Here is a 21,644-nt window from a genome sequence, read left to right as displayed (position 1 = left end):
CAGTTGTGGGTGATCAGGCTGGTGAGGGGGAACATTAGGGGTGATCAGGCCAGCAGGGGGGCAATTGGGAGTGAGCAGGCCATCAGTGGGGCTCAGTTGGGGGTGATCAGGACGGGGGGGCAGTTTGGGGTGAGCAGGCCAGCAGGGGGACATTTGGGGGCGAGCAGGCCAGTGGGGAGGGCAGGTGGGGGCAAACAGGGCAGCAGGGGGGCAGTTGGGGGCAAGCAGGCTGGAAGGGGGGGCAGTTGGGGTGAGCACGTTGGCACAGAGGGCAGTTAGGGATGATCAGGCTGGAGGGGGGGCATTTGGGGGTGAGCAGGCTGGAGGCAGGGTGCAGTTGGGGGCAAGCAGGCCAGCAAGCAGAGTGGTTAGGGGCAATCAGGCAGGCAGGCAGGTGAGCAGTTAGGAGCCAGCAGTCCCAGATTGTGAGAGGGATGTCCGACTGCCAGTTTAGGCCCAATCCCTGTAAACCAGCAGTAGGACATCCTTCAAGGGGTCCCAGATTGGAGAGGGTGCAGGCCAGGTTGAGGGAGACACCCCCTCCCCGTGCACGAATTTCGTGCACCAAACCACTAGTCCTATATAATAAAGAGGTAATATGCAAATTGACCATCACACCCTCCCACAAGATGGCCACCACAAGATGGCCAGCAGGGGAGGGCAGTTGTGGGTGATCAGGCCTACACGGGAGGGCAATTGGGGGGGACCAGGCCTGTAGGGGAGGGCAGTTGTGGGGGGAACCAGGCTGGCAGGGGAAGGCAGTTCGGGGCAATCGGGCCAGCAGGGCAGCAGTTAAGCGTCGATCAGGCTGGCAGGGGAGTGGTTAGGGCAGCCGTGGGCAAACTACGGCCCGCGGGCCGGATCTGGCTATTCTATCCGGTTCTCTTGGTCTCCCCTCCGCTCCTTTACTTTGAATTTATATTAGTTCACACAAACACTCCATCCATGCTTTTGTTCTGGCCCTCCGGTCCAGTTTAAGAACCCATTGTGGCCCTCGAGTCAAAAAGTTTTCCCACCCCTGGGTTAGGGGGTGATCAGGCTGGCAGGCAGAAGCAATTAGGGGCAATCAGGCAGGCAGGCAGGTGAGCAGTATGGGAGCCAGCAGTCCCAGATTGTGAAAGGGATGTCCCAGATTGGAGAGAGTGCAGGCTGGGCTGAGGGACAACCCCCCCAGTGCACAAATTTTGTGCACCGGGCCTCTAGTATATATATAAAGAGCCAGGGTCTGTAATGTCTAAAACGGCCAAAGGGACAACCGAACACCAGGCTGCGCACGCAGCAGGCTCGGGTGGGCAGGGACTCGTGAGCGGACTGAACTGCTGACCTCTCGGAGAGAGAGAGAGGTGGGGCTGATCAGCCCTTGCCTCGTTCTCTCTCTGGGCCTCGCCAGCAGCCGAGTCTCTCTCTCTCTCCGAGAGGTCAGCAGTTCAGCCCGCTTGCCAGCAGCCTGGGATGGCTGCTGATCAGCTCCATCTCTCTGATCAGGCCTGGAGATAGGCCTGGAGACACCTACTGGCATAGAAACTGACCAATCAGAACAAAATCTGGGTGAACTGTGAGGAGCCTATGGCTGCCTAGGAGGCAGAGCTATTGACGCTGACTGGCATAGAAACTGACCAATCAGAACCTAATCTGGGTGAAATGCAAAGGCAAAACCTAAGGTGGGGGCTGAGGAGAGGTTTTAAGGGAAACAGCTGTTTGGTGTAAGGTATAAGAAAGTGATTCAATTTTTTAATGACTGCTTTAGCAGTATAGTGCATATGGCTGGCTATCAGTACAGACATAGGAATTATGTATTTTTGTCTGCCAAAAGCATCTCCTCCTGCTGAAAAAGGCTCCCCCCATTTAAGCAATTCTATTCTATATAATCTATCTACACTAATAAAAGGGTAATATGCTAATTAGAACGGGTCAACCGGCCATCTTCCAGAAGTCCGGCTTCCTTCCGGACAAAGCCATGGTGGTGGGGGCCAAGGCAGAGGCAGTTAGGGGCGATCAGGCCGGCAGGGGTTCAGGGGCAATCAGGCTGGCAGGGAAGGGCAGTTGGGGCTGAGATCAGGCCTGCAGGGGAGGGCAGTTGGGGGCGAGATAAGGACGGCAGGGGAGAGTAGTTAGGGGTGATCAGGCAGGCAGGAAGAAAGGTTAAGGTCCCCAATCAGAGAGGGTGCAGGCTGGGCTGAGGGAACCCCCCCATTCACAAATTTCGTGCACCGGGCCACTAGTGTGTGTGTGTGTGTGTGTGTGTGTGTGTGTGTGTGTGTGTGTGTGTGTGTGTATATATATTGATTTCAGAAAGGAAGGGAGAGATAGAGATAGAAACATCAACAATGAGGGAATCATTGATCGACTGCCTCCTGCATGCCCCACGCTTGGGATGGAGCCTGCAACTTGGTCATGTGCCCTGACTGGAGCCATGCTGTCCAGGAGAATATATATATATTGAGAAAGAGAGTGAAAAGAAAGAAGGAGGGGATAGGGGGAGGAGGGGGAGGAGGAGGAGGGGGAGGGGGAGGGGGAGGAGAAATTGCACAATCTAGATATGTGCCCTGACTGGGGAATCAAACCCATAACGTTTCAATATAAGGGACAATGCTCCAACCAACTGAGCCACACCAATGTTCAGTGCTCTTACAGATACTTTCACAGATGGTTTCTGCCCTTATTCAAAGTTTTCAGAGTGTCCATGGCTTCTCTTTGTGTTTTTTTTTGTTGTTTTTTATTTTATTTTATTTTTTTAAATAAATCTTTATTCAGATTATTACAATTATTTCTCCTTTTTCCCCCCATAGCTCCCCTCCACCCATTTCCCACCCCACCTTCTGCCCTTACCTCCCCCACACTGTCCTCATCCATAGGTGTATGATTTTTGTCCATTCTCTTCATGAACCCCCCATAACCCTTTCCCCCTGAGAATTATCAGTCCACTCCCTTTCTATGCCCCTGATTCTATTATATTCACCAGATTATTCTGTTCCTCAGGTTTTTAATTCACTTGATTTTTAGGTTCGCTTGTTGATAGATATGTATTTGTTGTTCATAATTTTTCTCTTTACTTTTTTCTTCTTCCTCTTCTTTAAGAATACCTTTCAGCATTTCATATAATACTGGTTTGGTGGTGATGAACTCCTTCAGCTTTTTCTTATCTGTGAAGCTCTTTATCTGCCCTTCAATTCTGAATGATAGCTTTGCTAGGTAGAGTAATCTTGGTTGTAGGTTCTTGCTATTCATCACATTGAAAATTTCTTGCCACTCCCTTCTGGCCTGCATAGTTTCTGTTGAGAAGTCAGCTGACAGTCGTATGGGTGCTCCCTTGTAGGTAATTAACTGTTTTTCTCTTGCTGCTTTTAATATTCTCTCTTTGTCTTTTGCTCTTGGCATTTTAATTATGATGTGTCTTGGTGTGGTCCTCTTTGGATTCCTTTTGTTTGGGGTTCTGTGGGCTTCCTGGACTTGTAAGTCTATTTCTTTCACCAGGTGGGGGAAGTTTTCTGTCATTATTTCTTCAAATATGTTTTCAGTATCTTGCTCTCTCTCTTCTTCTGGCACCCCCATAATTCTGATGTTGGTACGCTTGAAGTTGTCCCAGAGTCTTCTTACATTATCTTCAACTTTTTGGATTTTTTTTTTTGCTTTTTGCTTTTTCGGTTGAGTGTTTTTTGCTTCTTTGTATTTCAATTCTTTGACTTGATTCTTGTGTTCCTCTGTTCTGTTTCTGGGTCTCTGTATAATATTTTTTATTTCAGTCAGTGTATGTTTAATTTCTAGTTGGTCCTTTTTCATATCTTCGAGGGTCTCGTTATATTTATCGGCCTTTTCTAGGATATTCTTAAAAAGTCTTATAACCGTGGTTTTGAATTCTATATCCAGTCGTTTGTTTTCCTCCATTTCTTTCGTTTGTGATCTGATTCTTTGACCCCGCATTTTCACTGATTCCCTGAGTTCGTAAGGTAGATATTTGTGCTAGGTTTCCAATATGGCCCAGTGGGTCTGCTTCCCCAGTTAACCTGAGGTGGACACTCTTGGTGCACCCCTTTGTGGACTGTGTGTACAGCCTTGTTGTAATTAAGTCTTTATTGTTGTTGATATCACTGGGAAGAATTGACCTCCGGGCCAGTTGGCTGTAAGGATCAGCTGTGTCTATGCTGGGAGAAGTTCGGTGCTGGAGACAGCCTTATAGGATTAGACTTGCCAAATTGCAATAGCCTCTGTGCTCAGCTTGGATGGGGTGGAGTCTCAGTCTTGGCTTCCTGTCAGCCTTGCCCTTGCACGCATGTGCACTTTCAGTCCTCTGCCTTCCCCAGCTCGAGTCTCCGCCTGAGAGTCCAGACTCCCCCCACAAGAGCGTGGGTCCCCAGGGGCTCGCCTGGAACTGGGGTTCACTGCAGTCAGAACTGGGGCTCAGTGCAGTCAGAATCCTCTGACTCCCTTCCACTAGGGAAAGCCTGTGGCAACCTCCGCAGCCTTTGTGCGCACTGGCCCGCGTGCGCCTTCAGACTTCTGCCTTTCCCAGCTCGAGTCTCCGCCCGAGAGTCCAGACTCCCCCCGTAAGAGCGTGGGTCCCCAGGGGTTCACCCGGAACTGGGGTTCAGTGCAGTCAGAACTGGGGTTCAGTGCGGTCGGAGGCTTCCTTCCCCCTTCCGCCAGAGAAAGTCAGCCAGGCTCTCAGCCGCCCTTCCTCTCTGCGCGCACAAAGCCCCTTTGCCGTACCTCCAATTCTCTGTGAGGTTTTCTCTTTCCTTCTAGTTGTAGAATTTTCACTCAGCCAGCTTTCCTGTGGTTCTGGATGGTGTCCGTTCTGTCTTTTAGTTGTAGTTTTGAAATTGTTGTGCGAGGCAGCAGTTTAGGTGTTTACCTATGCCGCCATCTTCCATGGCTTCTCTTTGTTGTTCCTGATTTGAGTGTACACTTTACTAGTAAGTATACAGCTGAAGAGGATGCCCAGGGGCCAGCAGAAAAAAACTTAACTCACAGATAGCCAAGAGAAACCTTTCTTGATGGGGGGGTGAGGAATGAGGAGGGTGGAGTGGAATGGGGAATATCAGGAGGTTGTACCTTTATTCCTGGAAGCTGAAATCCAAGTTTAGATTATACTTTAAATGATCTATAGTTGAGGGAGTTGACCAGTTTTTTGTGTGTCTCCCAACCATTCATTTGGCATAGCATGCATATGACTAAGCTGACATCTAGCTATTGGTACTGATGTTGATTTGGTATTATCATTCCCCTTATAAACAAATCAAAGAGCATTCAGAAATGTCAAGCTAATTTGGATAGATCATTTGGGCAAGTATATGCACATAAATGAATATCATAGATGTTTTCTAAGTATAAGTGATGTCAGGGACATTAACTAAGGCCCTCTTTCAGCCCATTTCCTAGGCCTCTGTTGGTAACACTGAGCTAGATAGACCATGATCCTGACCCAGCATGGAAAAAACTATGTTCCCTTAATTGCCTAAGAGATTCATGTCTGTCCAAGTTCTTCCTCCTCACAAAGGTCCACTTCTCATGTGGTGCTTGGTGGATCCACTTTAGTTTGTGGGTCAGTTCTACAGAACTATGGATTCTGTCATCTTGTGGACTTAAAGGCCATGTGCTCCTTTGTGATTTGGTGGCTGTTATAGAGGAAGCCTAAGCTGACACAGTGAAATATGGGTGTAACTTCTATCTCTGTAACAATATTCTTGTTGATTTTCCAATTTTGATGAGTATATGTGTTATAAACAGATAGATAAATGCATAAGTTCACTTTTAGATGTGAAAGCCAGTGACAGAATTCTACTTCTTGATTCTAGAAGAACTTCCAGGCCAAAGCTTTGATAGCAAAGGCTACTTTTGTGGAGAAGAAATGATGCCCGTGTATGAGTCTGTGTTTATGGAGAATGGAGAGACTACCAGAAAAATAGCATTGGAGACAGAGAGACCACCTCAAGTAGAGGTACATGTTTGGACAATTCAAAAGGGTGAGCAAAACAACATTAATTTTTCTTTGTTTTTTGGTGTGTGTGTGTGTGTGTGTGTGTGTGTGTGTGTGTGTGTGTGTTGTAAAGGGGCTACACGGAAGGAGGGGAAGGCTCACCATAATTTTGCTTCAACCTGTTTCTCCATTTGGGACAGAATATTTCCTAATTGCTTAGAAACTAACACATGACTAATACAGTTATTATTATGGCCTTTAACTTTAACCTTGGCCTGGGCTAAAAAATAAAAAGTAAGTATTTACCCTTGTGGTTTGTTGTCTTTCTCATACAACAAGGCTAGAGGAGTGTTTCTCAACCCTGGCTGCACATCAGAATAATCTGGGAGAAAAAATTTTAAAATACCAAATGCCTGGGCCTACCTCCAGAGATTCTGACTAAGTGGTTGGGAGTGGGGCCTGAGCTTAAGTGTTTTATAAAGCTCCACAGGTGATTCTAGTGTATATTTAAGGTTCCAAACTATCAAACTATAGTCTATGGTTCTTTCCAACATGAAGCTCCACAAACATGAAAATCCATTCATTCGGTAAGAAACAAAGTCTCTTGAATCATGCTGTGTACTCTGGGGTAAGACAAATTTAAAACATGATCCCTGCTCTCAAGATTATAGTTTCACTGGAGGAACAATCCCAGTCATGATGTCCAATTTCTTTTTTGATTATTCACATTACCATAGCAAGCCACATTGTGCTCACTGTAATTCAGATTATCGCATAGGTAAAAGACAAGTGCTGATCTAGTCTGGCCAAGTTTTCTAGGAATCCAAAGGTAGAGGTGAGATTTCAATTGGAAAATCATAAACATATTTTTTCTACTGGCACCTGCGTAAATCTCAAGAGTACTCAAACTTTAGTGTGTTTCAGTGTCATGCAAGGAGGTGGTTTATAACGCAGCTGCCTGGCCCCATCTATGAAATGCTACTTCAGTAGTCTTGGGTAGCTTCTAAAATTTTGAATTTTTAAGCAATAGGCAGGTGATTCTAATGCAGATGGCACTTGGACCATACTTGGAGAAATAACTGCTCTAGTATTTGTAGAGCTTTTTCTATCCCTTTTCACAACCACCTTTCTTTCTTGAAAGAGTTCCTACTTACCCCTTAAATATATGCTAGAACCCACATATGTTTCTTGTCCATGTTTATTTTTGCTCTATACCTAGGAATGTTGATTTTCAGTCTCTTAACTCCATAGCACTTCTGTAGCTGGCCACCTAGGACTAAGCACTGTTCTGTTGGCTTCCTTAGCAGTGGGCCCACTATTCATCATGCAACATCTCACACCCCACAGAGCTGTATGGATGTTTTTCAACTTGCTAGTGTAGCATCTAAATAACCTTGTTCATAGTACGGGTAATCAAGGTGTGTGCATGGTGGGCAGAGAAATACCCAGGCTTCATTTCCATTGCTCCCTGTAGGTCTACAGTGTGGACCTCTTGGGGATTAGTTGAGTGAGCTGGTAACATGTTGCTCCTTAACTGCATGGTAATCTTCAATAGTTTACATGTTATTTTGATAAAAGCAATTCAGTCAATGTTGAGACAATGGAACCCCCTTATTTTAACTCTCCCCGTTTTTATAAGAGAAAGCTAAAGGAACTGTAAATATTCCCCAAAGGAAAATATGTTTTTTGGTGAGTTGAATATCAGGAATGGCTTCTCCATTTACACAAACAACATGTTTGCAACCCCACTGCTGGCTGTCACTGCTTAGCCAAGAGGGCAGCCCAGTGGTTTTAGCAGAGACATCGTCTACCCAGACTTGGGGCAAGGACAGAATTTCTAATACTGCCCATGTTTGATTCCATGTGGCTTTCCCTAGGATGGTGTCCCATGATCAGCAGCACTATTTCCCTTATCTCCATCCTCTAGAGCAGTGGTCGGCAAACTGCGGCTCGCGAGCCGCGGTTTGCCGCTCTGTTGGCTAATGAGTTTGCCGACCACTGCTCTAGAGAGAACCAGGAGGAAGCCAGTAAAACAAGGAAACAAATGGAGTTAATTATAACCCTTGAGCTATCCAAGTTCTAGTTAAGCACATTACACAGCGGAGCTCAATATTCCTAAGCCCCAGTAATGAGATGATATGCTTAGCCCAAGCAGAAAAAGGGGCTGGTGGTTCCAGATAGAGAGAGCCTGATCACCTGTCCAACTTTTTTGCTTGGCTCCAGGCATCCTCCAGCATTTCCATATTGAGAAGATCTCCAAGAGGATGTTTGAGGAGCTCCATCACTTCAAGCTTGTGACCAGGACAACCCTGAGTAAGTGGTACCTCTCTTTCTTTACTCCTCCCTGGAAAACACATCCAGTTTTCAATGGAGCACAGCTCCAAATAAAGTCCTTCTGCATTCTTAATGAACATTAGTAATGCTCAATATCAACATCAGAGGATGTTTTATCTCTCCTCTGGGTAAATTAGCAGGGAAAGGGGTGTCTGGATGTGAATAAACTGAAGATTTTGGACCTTGTGAATACAAATCCAGATGTATTAAGCATAAGCTACCTCAGATCAAGGTTTCCTGAACATCTTTAATGAAACTGATAAACCCAGAGTTTCAAGATGGTTAGAGAACTCTCACAGGATTCCAGATCTGATGTATTTGTGGAGACTTCTTTTTTTTTTTTCAAATTTTAATTAAGGTATTATATGTGTACATATCTTACCATTGCCCCCCACCCCCACCGCACTCCCATACATGCCCTCACCCCCCAATGTTTTGCATCCGTTGGTTACTCTTATATGCATGCATACAAGTCCTTCAGTTGATCTCTTATTTCCCCCACCTCTCCCTAACCTTACCGCTGTAATTTGACAGTCTGTTTGATGCTTTACTGCCTCTGTAACTATCTTTGTGTTCATCAGTTTATAATGTTTTTCATTATCCCCAAATGAGTGGGATCATGTGGTATTTTTCTTTCATTGACTGGCTTATTTCACTTAGCATAATGTTCTCTAATTCCATCCAAGTGCCTACAAATGGTAGTAATTCCTTATTTTTTATGGCAGCATAGTATTCCATTGTGTAGATGTACCATAGTTTTCTGATCCAGTCATCTGCTGATGGGCACCTAGGCTGTTTCCAAATCTTAGCTATTGTAAATTGTGCTGCTATGAACATAGGGGTGCATATATCCTTTCTGATTGGTGTTTCTGGTTTCTTAGGATATATTCCTAGGAGTGGGATTACTGGGTCAAATGGGAGTTCCATTTTCAGTTTTTTGAGGAAACTCCATACTGTTCTCCACAGTGGCTGCACCAGTCTGCATTCCCACCAGCAGTGCACGAGGGTTCCTTTTTCTCCGCATCCTCGCCAACACTTGTCGTTTGTTGATTTGTTGATGATAGCCATTCTGACAGGTGTGAGATGGTATCGCATTGTTGTTTTGATTTGCATCTCTTGGATAATTAGTGACTTTGAGCATGTTTTCATGTGTCTCTTGGCCTTCCTTCTGTCTTCTTTCGAAAAGCTTCTATTTAGGTCCGTTGCCCATTTTTTTATTGGATCCTTTATCTTCCTTTTACTAAGTTGTATAAGCTGCCTGTAGATGTTGGAAATTAAACCTTTATCAGTGATACCATTTGCAAATATGTTCTCCCATACAGTGGGGTTTCTTGTTGTTTTGTTGATGGTTTCTTTTGCTGTGCAAAAGCTTTTTATTTTGATGTATTCCCATTTGTTTATTTTCTCTTTGGCTTCCATTGCCCCAGGGGCAGTATCACTGAAAAAGTTCTTTTGGCATATGTCTGAGATTTTGCTGCCTGTGGATTCCTCTAGTATTTTTTATGATTTCCCGTCTTATATTTAAGTCCTGTATCCATTTTGAGTTTATTTTTGTGTATGGTGTAAGTTGGTGATCTAGTTTCATTTTTTTGCATGTATCTGTCCAATTTTCCCAACACCATTTATTGAAGAGACTGTCTTGACTCCATTGTATGCTCATGCCTCCTTTGTCAAATATTAATTGCGCATATTGGTTTGGGTCGATATTTGGATTCTATTCTATTCCATTGATCTATATGTCTGTTCTTGTGCCAGTACCAGGCTGTTTTGAGGACAGTGGCTTTGTAATACAGCTTGAAATCTGGTATTGAGATCCCTCCTACTTTATTCTTCTTTCTCAGGATTGCTGTGGCTATTCGGGCTCTTTTTTTATTCTAGATGAATTTTTGGAGAGTTCTTTCTAGGTCTGTGAAATATGCTATTGGTATTTTAATGGGGAGTGCATTGAATCTATAGATTGCTTTGGGTAGTATGGACATTTTGATGATGTTGATTCTACCAATCCATCAACATGGTATGTTCTTCCATCTGTTTACATCTTCCTCTATCTCTTTTTTCAGTGTCCTGTAGTTTTCCGCATATAGGTCTTTTACCTCCTTGGTTAGGTTTATTCCTAAGTATCTTAATTTTTTTGGTGCGATGGAAAATGGGATTGCTTTTTTAGTCTCTCTTTCTGTAAGTTCACTGTTGGTGTATAGAAATGCCATAGATTTCTTGGCGTTAATTTTATATCCTGCTACATTGCCGAATTCATTTATTAAGTCTGTTAGTTTTTGGATGGAGTCTTTCGGGTTTTTTATGTACAATATCATGTCATCTGCAAATAAAGACAGCTTTACTTCTTCTTTTCCAATTTGGATGCCTTTTCTTTCTTCTTCTTGTCTAATTGCAATGGCTAATACTTCCAGTACTATGTCAAACAGGAGTGGTGAAAGTGGGCATCCTTGTCTTGTTCCTGTTCTTAGGGGAAATGGTTTTAGTTTTTGCCCATTGAATATGATGTTAGCTGTGTGTTTATCATATATAGCTTTTATTATGTTGAGGTATGATCCTTCTATTCCCACCTTGTTGAGAGTTTTTATCAAGAAAGGGTGTTGGATTTTGTCAAATGCTTTTTCTGCATCAATTGATATGACTATGTGATTTTTATCTTTCAATTTGTTTATGTGATGTATCACATTTATTGATTTTCGGATATTGTACCATCCTTGCATTCCTGGAATAAACCCTACTTGGTCATGGTGTATGATCTTTCTGATGTACTGCTGGATCCGATTTTCTAGAATTTTGTTGAGGATTTTGACATCTACATTCATGAGGGATATTGGCCTGTAATTCTCCTTCATTGTGTTGTCTTTATCTGGTTTTGGTATTAGGGTGATGCTGGCTTCATAGAAAGAGCTTGGAAGTGTCCCTTCCTCTTGAATTTTTTGGAATAGTCTGAGGAGGATAGGTTTTAGTTCTTCCTTGAATGTTTGGTAAAACTCTCCAGTGAAGCCGTCTGGCCCCGGGCTTTTGTTTGCTGGAAGCTCTTTGATGACTGCTTCAATTTCTTCCATAGTTACTGGCATATTGAGCTGTTTAGATTCTTCTTGATTGAGTTTTGGAAGGTTATATTTTTCTAGGAATCTGTCCATTTCCTCCAGGTTGTCCAGTTTGTTGGAATAGAGTTGTTCGTAGTATTTTTTAACAATCCTTTGTATTTCGGCGGGATCTGTTGTTATTTCACCTCTTTCATTTCTGATTTTGTTTATTTGGGTCCTCTCTCTTTGCTTCTTGGTGAGCCTTGTGGAGACTTCTTATCTGAAAGGGCATGTCCTCTAGTGTTGGGGATGAACGACAGAGAAAATTATTCCTGTATTGTATCAAAGATGTGTTTGGCTCTTTGGAACTGCCCCTGGGTGTTAATGTTTCTTTAAAAGCATTCAGGCGCTGAGGCATACTTGTAGCTCTCCCAGTTTCTACGCTAGATGGAGCCTAGGGACTAGATACTGCTAGGCACTGGGGGTGGGGGTGGGGCGGGAAGCACTTCTGAAGGAATAAAAGACAAAATTTCTATCCACAGGGAATTCTAATGGGCGAGATAGAACATGAAAATGCTTTCACTATGAATTAGTATACTTCTGAGGAGTTAAATACCTAAGTGCTCAGGGGAACCTGCAAGGAACAATGATATGAGAGCCAGGTGGGCTTAGTTGAGGAAGGCTTTAGGAGGAGGTGTGTTTTGAAAGAGAAGGGTGTGACTGGGCAACAAGTCAGGGAATCAGTCCAGGAATAGAGTGCAGCCGAAGAAAAGACTCAGACAGGAGCAAACAAGACATGTGGGTGTGGGTGGGTGGGTGTGGGTCAGGAACAATTACAAATATCACATAGGGTGCACAGAAATATGAGAAGAGTTGGAGATAGGAAGTAGAGGACCTGAAGGAAACCAGTGAGAAGGTCATATATAAGGCAAGTAGCACTGGCAGTTGCTCTATACTTATAAACAGTATAGTGATATCAAAATGGTGTTTTGGAAGGATGTTTCTTGGCTTTCATATGGATTTATTAAGCACCTACTTCAATAAGGCCAGATTATGTAGAACCCAATATGCCATGCTAAGAAGTTGGACTTGATCTCCAGACCAGAGTACCCCAGGGAAGGTTTTTAAGCAAGTAAATGATCTAGTCAAATCTGTTTTATAGAGAGAATCAGTTATTGTATGGAGTGAAAGTTGGACTGTTAGTGAAAGAGCTGGTGATAGTCTTAATTAGAAAGTGATTATACAGTATTAAGTATGTTAGAGTCTTAATTAGAAAGTGATTATACAGTATTAAGTACTAGAGGCCTGGTGCATGAAATTTGTGCATGGGGGGGTGTCCCTCAGCCCACCCTGCACCCTCTCCAATCTGGGACCCCTCGAGGGATGGCCGACTGCCCGTTTAGGGAGGCCTGGTCTCTCCCAACTGCTCTCCCCTGCAGGCCTGGGTCCCCCCAAACTGCCCTTCCCTGCAGGCCCGGTCGCTCCCAACTTCCTTCCTCTGCCGACCTGGTCACCCCTAACTGCCCTCCCCTGCAGGCTTGATCGCCCCCAACTGCCCTCCCTTGTAGGCCTGGTCCCTCCCAACTGCCCTCCCCTGCTGTCCATCTTGTGGCAGCCATCTTGTGTCCACATGGGTGCAGCCATCTTGTGTGTTGGAGTGACAGTCAATTTGTATATTACTTTTTTAATAGATAGGATGTTAGACAGAGGAACAGAGGTCACTGTGATAGGCAGTTCTGAGATTAAATAATCAAGAACAGTATCAAAGAGAGAAATGAGTGTGGAAAGACTCCAATATTAACAACTTTATAGACTGGGTGAATTAGTAATACCATTCACCAATGGGAACCTCTAAAAATATGAATTTGGTGGAAAGAAATGAGTTTCACTTGGAACATCTTTGGCTTAAGATGCCTAAGAGTCATCTGATTAGAGTTATCCAATAAGCTGCTGGAAATAGGGTTGATGAGATCAGTTGTTTGTTCTTCAGGAGACTGATAGACAATGAACTGGGCAGTAGGAGAATTAAAATGGAAGAATTGGGATTTCTTATTTGTGAGTAAGGAATAAAGGACCCATAGTCTAGGATCCCATGATCAATTATGTGATTTTTGAAATTACCAATTAATTTCAAAGAACATGTTTCTGTTCATACTGTGAACAACACACTGTGCTATGCACTGGAGGTCTTGAAAGGTTATTTAAACTTTCCGCTAATAACAGTTAGGATTTGAGGTGTGTAATAGATGTGGACGGTGTGTGCTTCAGACTCTGTGCAACTGAGGGAAGTGAGGAATGAGAGGATCCTGCAGAGTCATCTGGGGACAAAGAAGCACAAACCTGACCCCTTTATATAATGTGTCTCTCAGATCCTGGCACATAGTAAGGCTTCAGTAAAAGCTGGTTACTTGCCCAAACCTTCTCATTTTTCCTTCTACCTTGCCATTGAGTTGGATAAAATAGGGCAGGGGTCCTCAAACTACAGCCCGCGGGCCACATGCGGCCTGCCGAGGACATTTATCTGGCCCGCCGGGTGCCGCTGCCTGTCCTGCTTAGCAGCCGACTCGTCCCGGGCCGGCAGTGCGCATAGGAATTTGTTCATAGTTTTTTTTTTAAACTATAGTCCGGCCCTCCAACGGTCTGAGGGACAGTGAACTGGCCCCCTGTTTAAAAGTTTGAGGACCCCTGAAATAGGGACATAGTAACAGAGAAATTGAGTCTTCAAAGAAGGGGGTCATGTTTTTTTGTGGCTAGTGAAAAAAAGAGGTTCAACACAGCTTCGTAATTAAAAGGAGCTTGCTAACTTTGGACTAGGAGTTCTCCAGGTGTGACACCATGAGTGCAGGAATAAAAAGAAAACTGACGAGGCTATCCCAGATGGGCAGTTGGTATATATGCTATTGGACAGGGCAAGATGATAGCAGGAAAAGGAAGATCTTGTCACTCTCAAGGACCAGGAAAGTTAGAAAAGGAATGAGCCAGAGATCTGAGGTAGTTTCCAGTTTTCAGCACAGAGTGTGCACTCAAAAATGTTTGTTCAGCATGACAGAATGTGGGATAGAGAAATTGGCAAGGACACTTTGGAAGTGCAGACAGTTCTATGAAGAGGAGAAAACAGGGAATACAACCATGTTTACCTGGAGCAGAATGGGATCACATGTGGGATGTGAAAATGGAGCGCTATAAGGAGCCATAGGAGGTGAGTGAGGGGCGCTAAAGAGGGGGTAAGGACAGGCTGCAAGCATAGCAGAAAGCTTTTATAGAGAGAGGCAGTTGTTGTGTGGAGTTAAAAAAATTAACTACACACACACACACACACACACACACACACACACACACACATACACGTGTGCGCACACATACACACACCCACAGTTTTAACAAAGGATAGCAGGAATAGAGAAAAGGGCAGTAAATAACCAAGTAACCCAAACCAACATATGGGCCCCCCAAAGTAAGCAAAACCCCAATTATGTAACAGGTAGTATTTTCCAAACTTTGACCTGGTGCCAAGTGAACCACCTAAATAGTAACAACCTGATAGTGGGGCATTTTGCAAATGCTAAATATACTGTAAAAATTCCAAGAATAATACTTAAACTTTACTCTTGAGGAGTCAGTTATGTATTATTCTTGGGATTCTTACAAATACTGTGTGTCAAAATGAAAATTCCATGGTCAACTTTCCATATCTGCCCTCAGAAAAGTGTTTTGGGGGCTACTTTGCAGAAACCACCTGACTGTATCCCCTGGTAGGTTAATGTATGAGTGGGGAAGGAAGGGGGATATTGGTTATACTCCTAATTAGCTCTACTCACGTATTACATATCCAAGCTACTTTGTGTTTGTCTTTTAGGCCAATGGAAGATATTCACTGAAGGAGAAGCTCAGATCAGCCAGATGTGTTCAAGTCGTGTGTGCAGAACAGAGCTTGAAGATTTGGTCAAGGTTTTGTACCTGGAAAGGTCTGAAAAGGGCCACTGTTAGATGAGACAGACAGTATTGGATAGGGTAAAGCAAGGAACTCAAGCTGCAGCTGGACTGCAGGCTTATTTTGCTTAAGTCAACAGTGCTCTAAAATACAAACTCAAATGCAGTTAATTATTCACGCTATGCACAGCATAACTTGCTCCTTTATGTGGAGTGGTGTGTCACCCCTTAATCATCTTCTCCGAAGATACTGGAAGAGTCTTGAATTATTTGTAGGAAGAAGAGAGATGGAATACCATAACTCTGTTCTAGTTTCTGGGAGAATCACATTTCTTTACAGGTTAAAGAGTAAACAAAACCCCAGGGTTTCTACTAGGTAGCTAGAAAGTTATTCAATGAAAGAAAGAGAAGGGAATCACTTCTTAGTAGGGGTTCTGTAATACAGAGAAAATATTTGTATGAAATTATACTCTTTGAATTTTAGAATGTCTTGTGTGTTTTTTAAATTAATCACACACACACACACACACACACACACACACACACACACACTCACACACTAAACTACAGCCTTCATTCTGAGGCAAGACCAGCATAGACTCTCTCCTCCTTTTTTTGGCCTGGTAGCTTGGCAATTGTTAGAACCCAGAAGGATAAATAAGGAACTGTGTGAGCAGAAGGCTATGCCCTTGGGCTTATGGTAAGTGTTTTGAAGTCACCAACTATGGCGGCAGGTTGCAAAATAAGAATACCATGTCATGGCTGCATGAACTTCGGAATGGTAAATAACTTTTCCCTAATGAAACCACTTCCTTTTTCTCCCTGAACATATTGGGCCTTCATAAAGAAGTTGGAATTGGGTACCCTTTTCAGAAACTGAATCCATGTAAGACAAGTAATTGTTGAATAAAGGAGTTGACAGGCATCAACAAGGCCATCTTTGTGTTTTGAAGTGCAATACTCATTAATTTTCTTGAGACCATAGCTTTCTAATTCAAAATGTAGGTGAAATTATTAAATTCTAGAAGTTCCTTAAAAAGGCAGTTTCTATTATCCAATTACAGAAGTTGATTTTTACTTTACAAAGGGGCTCAGTCTTCATGAGCTTCTGAGTGTCAGCTCTTTAGTTAGGAGGATTATTGCTTATTTGGGGAGATGGTAATTCTAAACAGATCTTTTCCTAAACCTTCTGGCCATTTTAATCTCATCCATCAAGCATGGATTTGAATCAGGGATCCTAGAGAAGTCTGGTCCAAAAATGTCTATTTGCAGCCCAATTACAAGAGCTTAAGTTATCCATTCTGAGGCCTGGCTTTAGAAATTACTTTTGTGGGAAAACTATAAATTCTCCACAGCAAGGATGTCAAGGCTGCCTTTTAGATTTATCTCCTCTGAAGAACATGAGTGAATTCTAGTGAGTATTTAAAAATATAAATGACCCAGAAATCCAATATTTCTCATTATATAATCATAGGTGAGAGTGATATTTTTTCTTAGAATGTTTGACACCTATAGGGAAAAATGAAAAAAAAATCAGTCTTTATGACAACTTGCACTAGGAGTCTGTCCTCATAAAAAAGACAGGTGTTTCGTGACCAGGCCTTCATGGGATAGCTTCTCACCAGCCGCTTACACACATTCTCCTCAGGAAAGGGAGGTAAGACATCAGGGCTGATAGGCATGGAGCCTTATTGGAGAGAGGGTGTGCTGCTGTCTCCCTCCCAGAGGTGGCAGTATTTCCATAGTGTGGAAAGAAGTAACTGATCCTGAAGCAAAGTGGTGATTTCCCCTTCTTGATGACTCACCCCAAAGCCTTCCCACTCAGGTGTTCTCTGAAAGCTCAACCTTCAGAGAACACCCAGAGAGCTTCCCTAGATAGACTCCTACCCCAGGTGATAAGACACACCTTTACAAAATGCTGTGTGAAGCAGGAACTAGGGAACTGTGCTGGGCCAACATTGAAACCCTCCAGTATTTGATGTTGTGTAGGGAGTAGGACAGAGGAAGAAGAGGCCAAATGCCTGTAGTTAGTAGAGAGGAATGGATGTGGTTCTTATTGTGTATTTATTTGTATTATAAACAGTTGGAACAACCAAGACCATAAGTACTATTTAGCAGTTGTATTCATTTTATAGTTAACTCATGTAAACAATTAAGAGTAACATAACAGTATTATCCTTTGACTCTTCCCATAGGACATGTACCTAAATATGGTACTTATTTATGTAGTCACTGTATTTCTGGATTTTTAAATTAATAAAAAAGTTAATTTTGAAAAATCATGTGTGATAATGCTGTGTAAGTGATTGACTCTCTGGACAATGCTGATTTTAGACTGGGTAACAGGTGATGGGTACATAAGCCAGGTTGTCTCTCATTCAGGTTCACACACACACACACACACACACTGTATCATAATGGCTAAGAGAAGGAACTTTGTAATCAGACTACCTAAATTTTTAATCCCAGCTCTGCACTTACCAGCTGTGTTTGTCAATTTCCCCAACTATAAAATTGGGGATAATAGTGGTGCCATTCCTTTTGCCTGCAATCTTACAGTGAGGTTTTGGTTAGTTAATGCATGTAAAGTGAATAGAATGGTGTCTGGTGCACAGTGAGCATTCATTTTTGACCATGGATGTTCAAAATGGCATGGCATTGAAATGGCCATTGATTTCTGGCTTCCCTTTAGGCCAAGACATTTAAGAGATTGGGGACAGTAGGCTATTGACTTGGATTTCAAGAGGGCCTCAATTTTGGTCTGCTCCTCAGTGGCAGATTTGTATAGGGGAGCAGGGTAAGAGTTTTATCACATATGTTGATCCAAACTGTATTCCCTCAAACCCCTTATACCAACTAGATTTGTGCTATCACAGAAGCCAGGAGATTAAAAAGCTGAAATGTTAGATAACATAAAGACAGTAAAATATGCATTGGTATTAGCAACACAGAAGTCATTAGTGGTGGAATGTTGGGCAGTGTTAGAAGCAGAGGCCAGAAGTGAGTGGGAGAGATGAGAAATTGGAGACAGCAGTTAGAGACAATTCTTTGGAGAAGCTTAATTACAGAGACTGGAGAAATGAAGCTGGGGAAGGATATGAGGCCAAATGATAGTTTTTTTCTCCTCAAAATGAGAGGTATTTGGCCATGTCTTATACTGAAAGGAAGGATCCTATAGAAAGAAAAAGATTAAAACTAAGGGAAAAGAAGGTTAACCTGTTGTGTGAAGTGCATAAGAAACCATGCCCCATGATGAGCCCTCAAAACTCACAATTGTTGACCCACAATCTGGATAGAATTGTGGCCTTTGACAGACAACCCCTTATTGTGAATTAGCTGAACCTAGTTCCCCTCAACTCTGCTTGGTTCCCCTTTACATCCAACATACTGTCTTCTGGAATGGTAAACTATAAATTCCAATATAATTCCACCTCCACTGGGGAGCCACACATAACTCAAACTAGACACCTTGGTTCCATTGGCACTCTTCCCTTTCACTGATCATTCATAACTAAATTGCACCAAGCCCTGTAGATTTGCCCTCCTACTGACCAGCACTGGAGTTTGGATCTGCTCCAATTTTCAAACTAGACTGGTTCACCCCTCCTTATTTACAAAATAATCAAGGGGATGCAGAGTACAGCATGGAGAATATAGTCAATAATATTGTAACAACTATGTAGGTGTCATTTGGATACTTGAAATATCGGGGGGATCACTATATAAAGTATGATTGTCTACCACTATTCTGTTCACCTGAAACTAATACAAAATAATACTAAATATAAACTGTAACTGAAAATTTAAAATGGGTTCAAGGGTAAGTCCTGCTGCTACCACATGTCACCCACACTTTTATTCCTTTCTTGGTTTGGCCCTCGTCTGTGATAGGCACTGCTAGAAAAAAATGACCACCCACTGTCTCAATCACCACACATCTCCTGACATTCACTGTTGTAGTGTAACCCCCATCTTACAAACGACGCCTCAAAAAGTCGAATTATGGAGTCATTTATTAAAAGCCGGTGGCATACGAGGGAGCAAAAGCGCTCCAGACCTCGCAGCCCCAAACAACTTGCCACATCTGGCTTATATTGGCAGAGTATCACAAAAGTATCGATTACATCTTTGGGTCTGGAATGAGGAACCTGTTTCACGAAAAGCATTCTTTACAGAAGCAGAAATTGAGCAAGTTAGTTATCTAAAGTATTTACCAATTACTGAATCAACAGAAACACATTATCTGGGACCACCGGGGCAATTTAGAATAATTGTGCTGTCCAGATTCCAGGACCACTGAGTCAACTGAAACTCAGTTATCTGTAGCTATTGAAACAATTTGGGATAATTGAGCTGTCCTGGTTCCCAGAAGAATGTGCTTCAGTAACCAGTGAGATCACAATCAATGGGATATTCAAACTACCATCAATGGAGTATTGGGATAGCATACATAAGTTCAGAAAATCAAAATAACTTCCTATTGTTTTAGCAAACAAATAAGTACAGAACCCAAACAGCAGTTTCTACCTGAGATGATTGCTACCATACTTCATCACCACCACTGCTTCTAGAAAATAATAACCAAAGAACTTACTCTGTGCCAGTCACTGTAGTAAGCTTTAGACATGCATGTTTTCTCAGTTAATCCTCACCACAGCCCTGTATGGTAGGTCCCATTATTGAACCTATTTTAGAGATGATAATCTTAAAAGCATTCACTTTTACTTGTCATTAAATGTAAAAATATGAAGTATTTGCTCAGCCACAGTCTTCCCAATTAGACTGGAGACTCCAAGAGGGCAGGGACCCAGTACTCAGCACTTCCAGACATTCAATAAATATTTGCCAAGTGGATAGTCACTCTGATAAGATTTTCTCTAGTTGGGGAAGAAAGAAGTCCGGAGATTACTTAAATACCTAGGGTCAGTAAGTTCTTCAGGATATTTTCTCTTTGCCTCACTCTAAGGAAAACTAATACAATCTGGATTAACAAATCCAAAAGAAAAAGTGCTTGTTTGAATTGCAAAACAATTTGCCATAAGGTGTCTTTTAAAATAAATATTGGATTTACACATATTTTTTTTGTGGGGGGCATTTTTAGTGATTAAATCAAAATATCCCTGCATTTGTGGCAAGGCCTCACAACTGTGAAGGATTCTTGCTAAGACCTCAATATTGTGCATGATAAGTATTATCTATATTTCTACATATGCTATCCTATCTAATAAAAGAGTAATATGCAAATTAACCATCACTCCGCTACACCCACAAGCCATGCCCACAAGCCAATCAGGAGCAAATATGCAAATAAACCCAACCAAGATGGCTACGGCCACAGAGAGCAGGAGGGAGGCTTGGGTTTCCCAGGCAATGGAGGAAGCCAAGCTTTCCGCCTGCCCTTGCCGGCCTAGGCCTCCACTCAAGGCTACAAAGTTTCAATGATAGAAGATACATAAACCCAAATAGAAATGGTGGCAGCCACAGAGCTGGAAAGAGCAGGAGGATAGGGTTGCCTGTGGCGATGGAGGAAGCCAAGCTTTCCGCACACCCTGGCCAGCCCAGGCCTCCGCTTAAGGCTACAAAGTTTCAAATATAGAAGATACATATGTCCCAATAGAAATGGCTGCCGCCACGGAGCAAGCAGAAGGCTTGGCTCTGCTCCAGGCTACAAAGTTTCAATTGTAGAAGATAAATAAACCCCAGATACCAGGGCCTCCACTTGGGTCGCCAGGGGGCGTGGCCGGCCTGCAAACCACCACAGGCCCCTCACCCAGGCCACCCCATGCCCCAAGGGAACCCCCACCCTGATCCGGGACACCCTTCAGGGCAAACCAGCTGGCCCACACCCATGCACCAGGCCTCTATCCTATCTAATAAAAGAGTAATATACAGATTGACCATCACTCCAACACACAAGATGGCTGCCCCCATGTGGTCAAAGATCCTGCCCCCATGTGGACACAAGATGGCCACCACAAGATGGCCAGCAAGGGAGGGCAGTTGGGAGGGACCAGGCCTGCAAGGGAGGGCAGTTGGGAGGGACCAGGCCTGCAAGGGAGGGCAGGTGGGGGCGATCAAGCCTGCAGGGGAGGGCAGTTAGGGGTGACCAAGCCAGGAGAGGAGGGAAGTTGGGGGCGACCAGGCCTGCAGGGAAAGGCAGTTGGGAGGGACCCAGGCCTGCAGGGGAGAGCAGTTGGGGGGGACCAGGCCTGCAGGGGAGGTCAGTTAGGGGTGACCAGGCCTGCAGGGGAGGGCAGTTGGGGGGACCAGGCCTGCAGGGGAGGGCAGTTAGGGGCAAACAGGCTGGCAGGGGAGCAGTTAGGCATCAATCAGACTGGCAGGGAAGTGGTTAGGGGGTGATCAGGCTGGCAGGCAGAAGTGGTTAGGGGCAATCAGGAAGGCAGGCAGGCGAGCAGTTGGGAGCCAGCAGTCCTGGATTG

At 43.6% G+C, this 21,644-nt stretch overlaps 1 protein-coding gene across 6 annotated transcripts in view; it reads left to right on the top strand.

Annotated features, from left to right (window-relative positions):
* Positions 1 to 17,478, top strand: part of CHRDL1 (chordin like 1) — a 174,861-nt gene extending 157,383 nt beyond the window's left edge. For all 6 annotated transcript variants that reach the window (XM_080652748.1, XM_080652747.1, XM_080652744.1 and 3 more), the window contains 3 exons: positions 5,796 to 5,963; positions 8,141 to 8,230; positions 15,131 to 17,478. In XM_080652748.1, coding sequence (XP_080508874.1) covers positions 5,796 to 5,963; positions 8,141 to 8,230; positions 15,131 to 15,261 — 389 coding nt within the window. In that variant the 3' untranslated portion in view covers positions 15,262 to 17,478. The remainder of the gene's footprint in view (positions 1 to 5,795; positions 5,964 to 8,140; positions 8,231 to 15,130) is intronic.
* The last annotated feature ends 4,166 nt before the right edge of the window (positions 17,479 to 21,644 follow it).

The sequence above is a fragment of the Plecotus auritus genome, assembly GCF_963455305.1.
Source record: "Plecotus auritus genome assembly, chromosome: X".
NCBI lineage: Eukaryota > Metazoa > Chordata > Mammalia > Chiroptera > Vespertilionidae > Plecotus > Plecotus auritus.
This window is presented reverse-complemented; position numbering and strand designations above follow the sequence as displayed.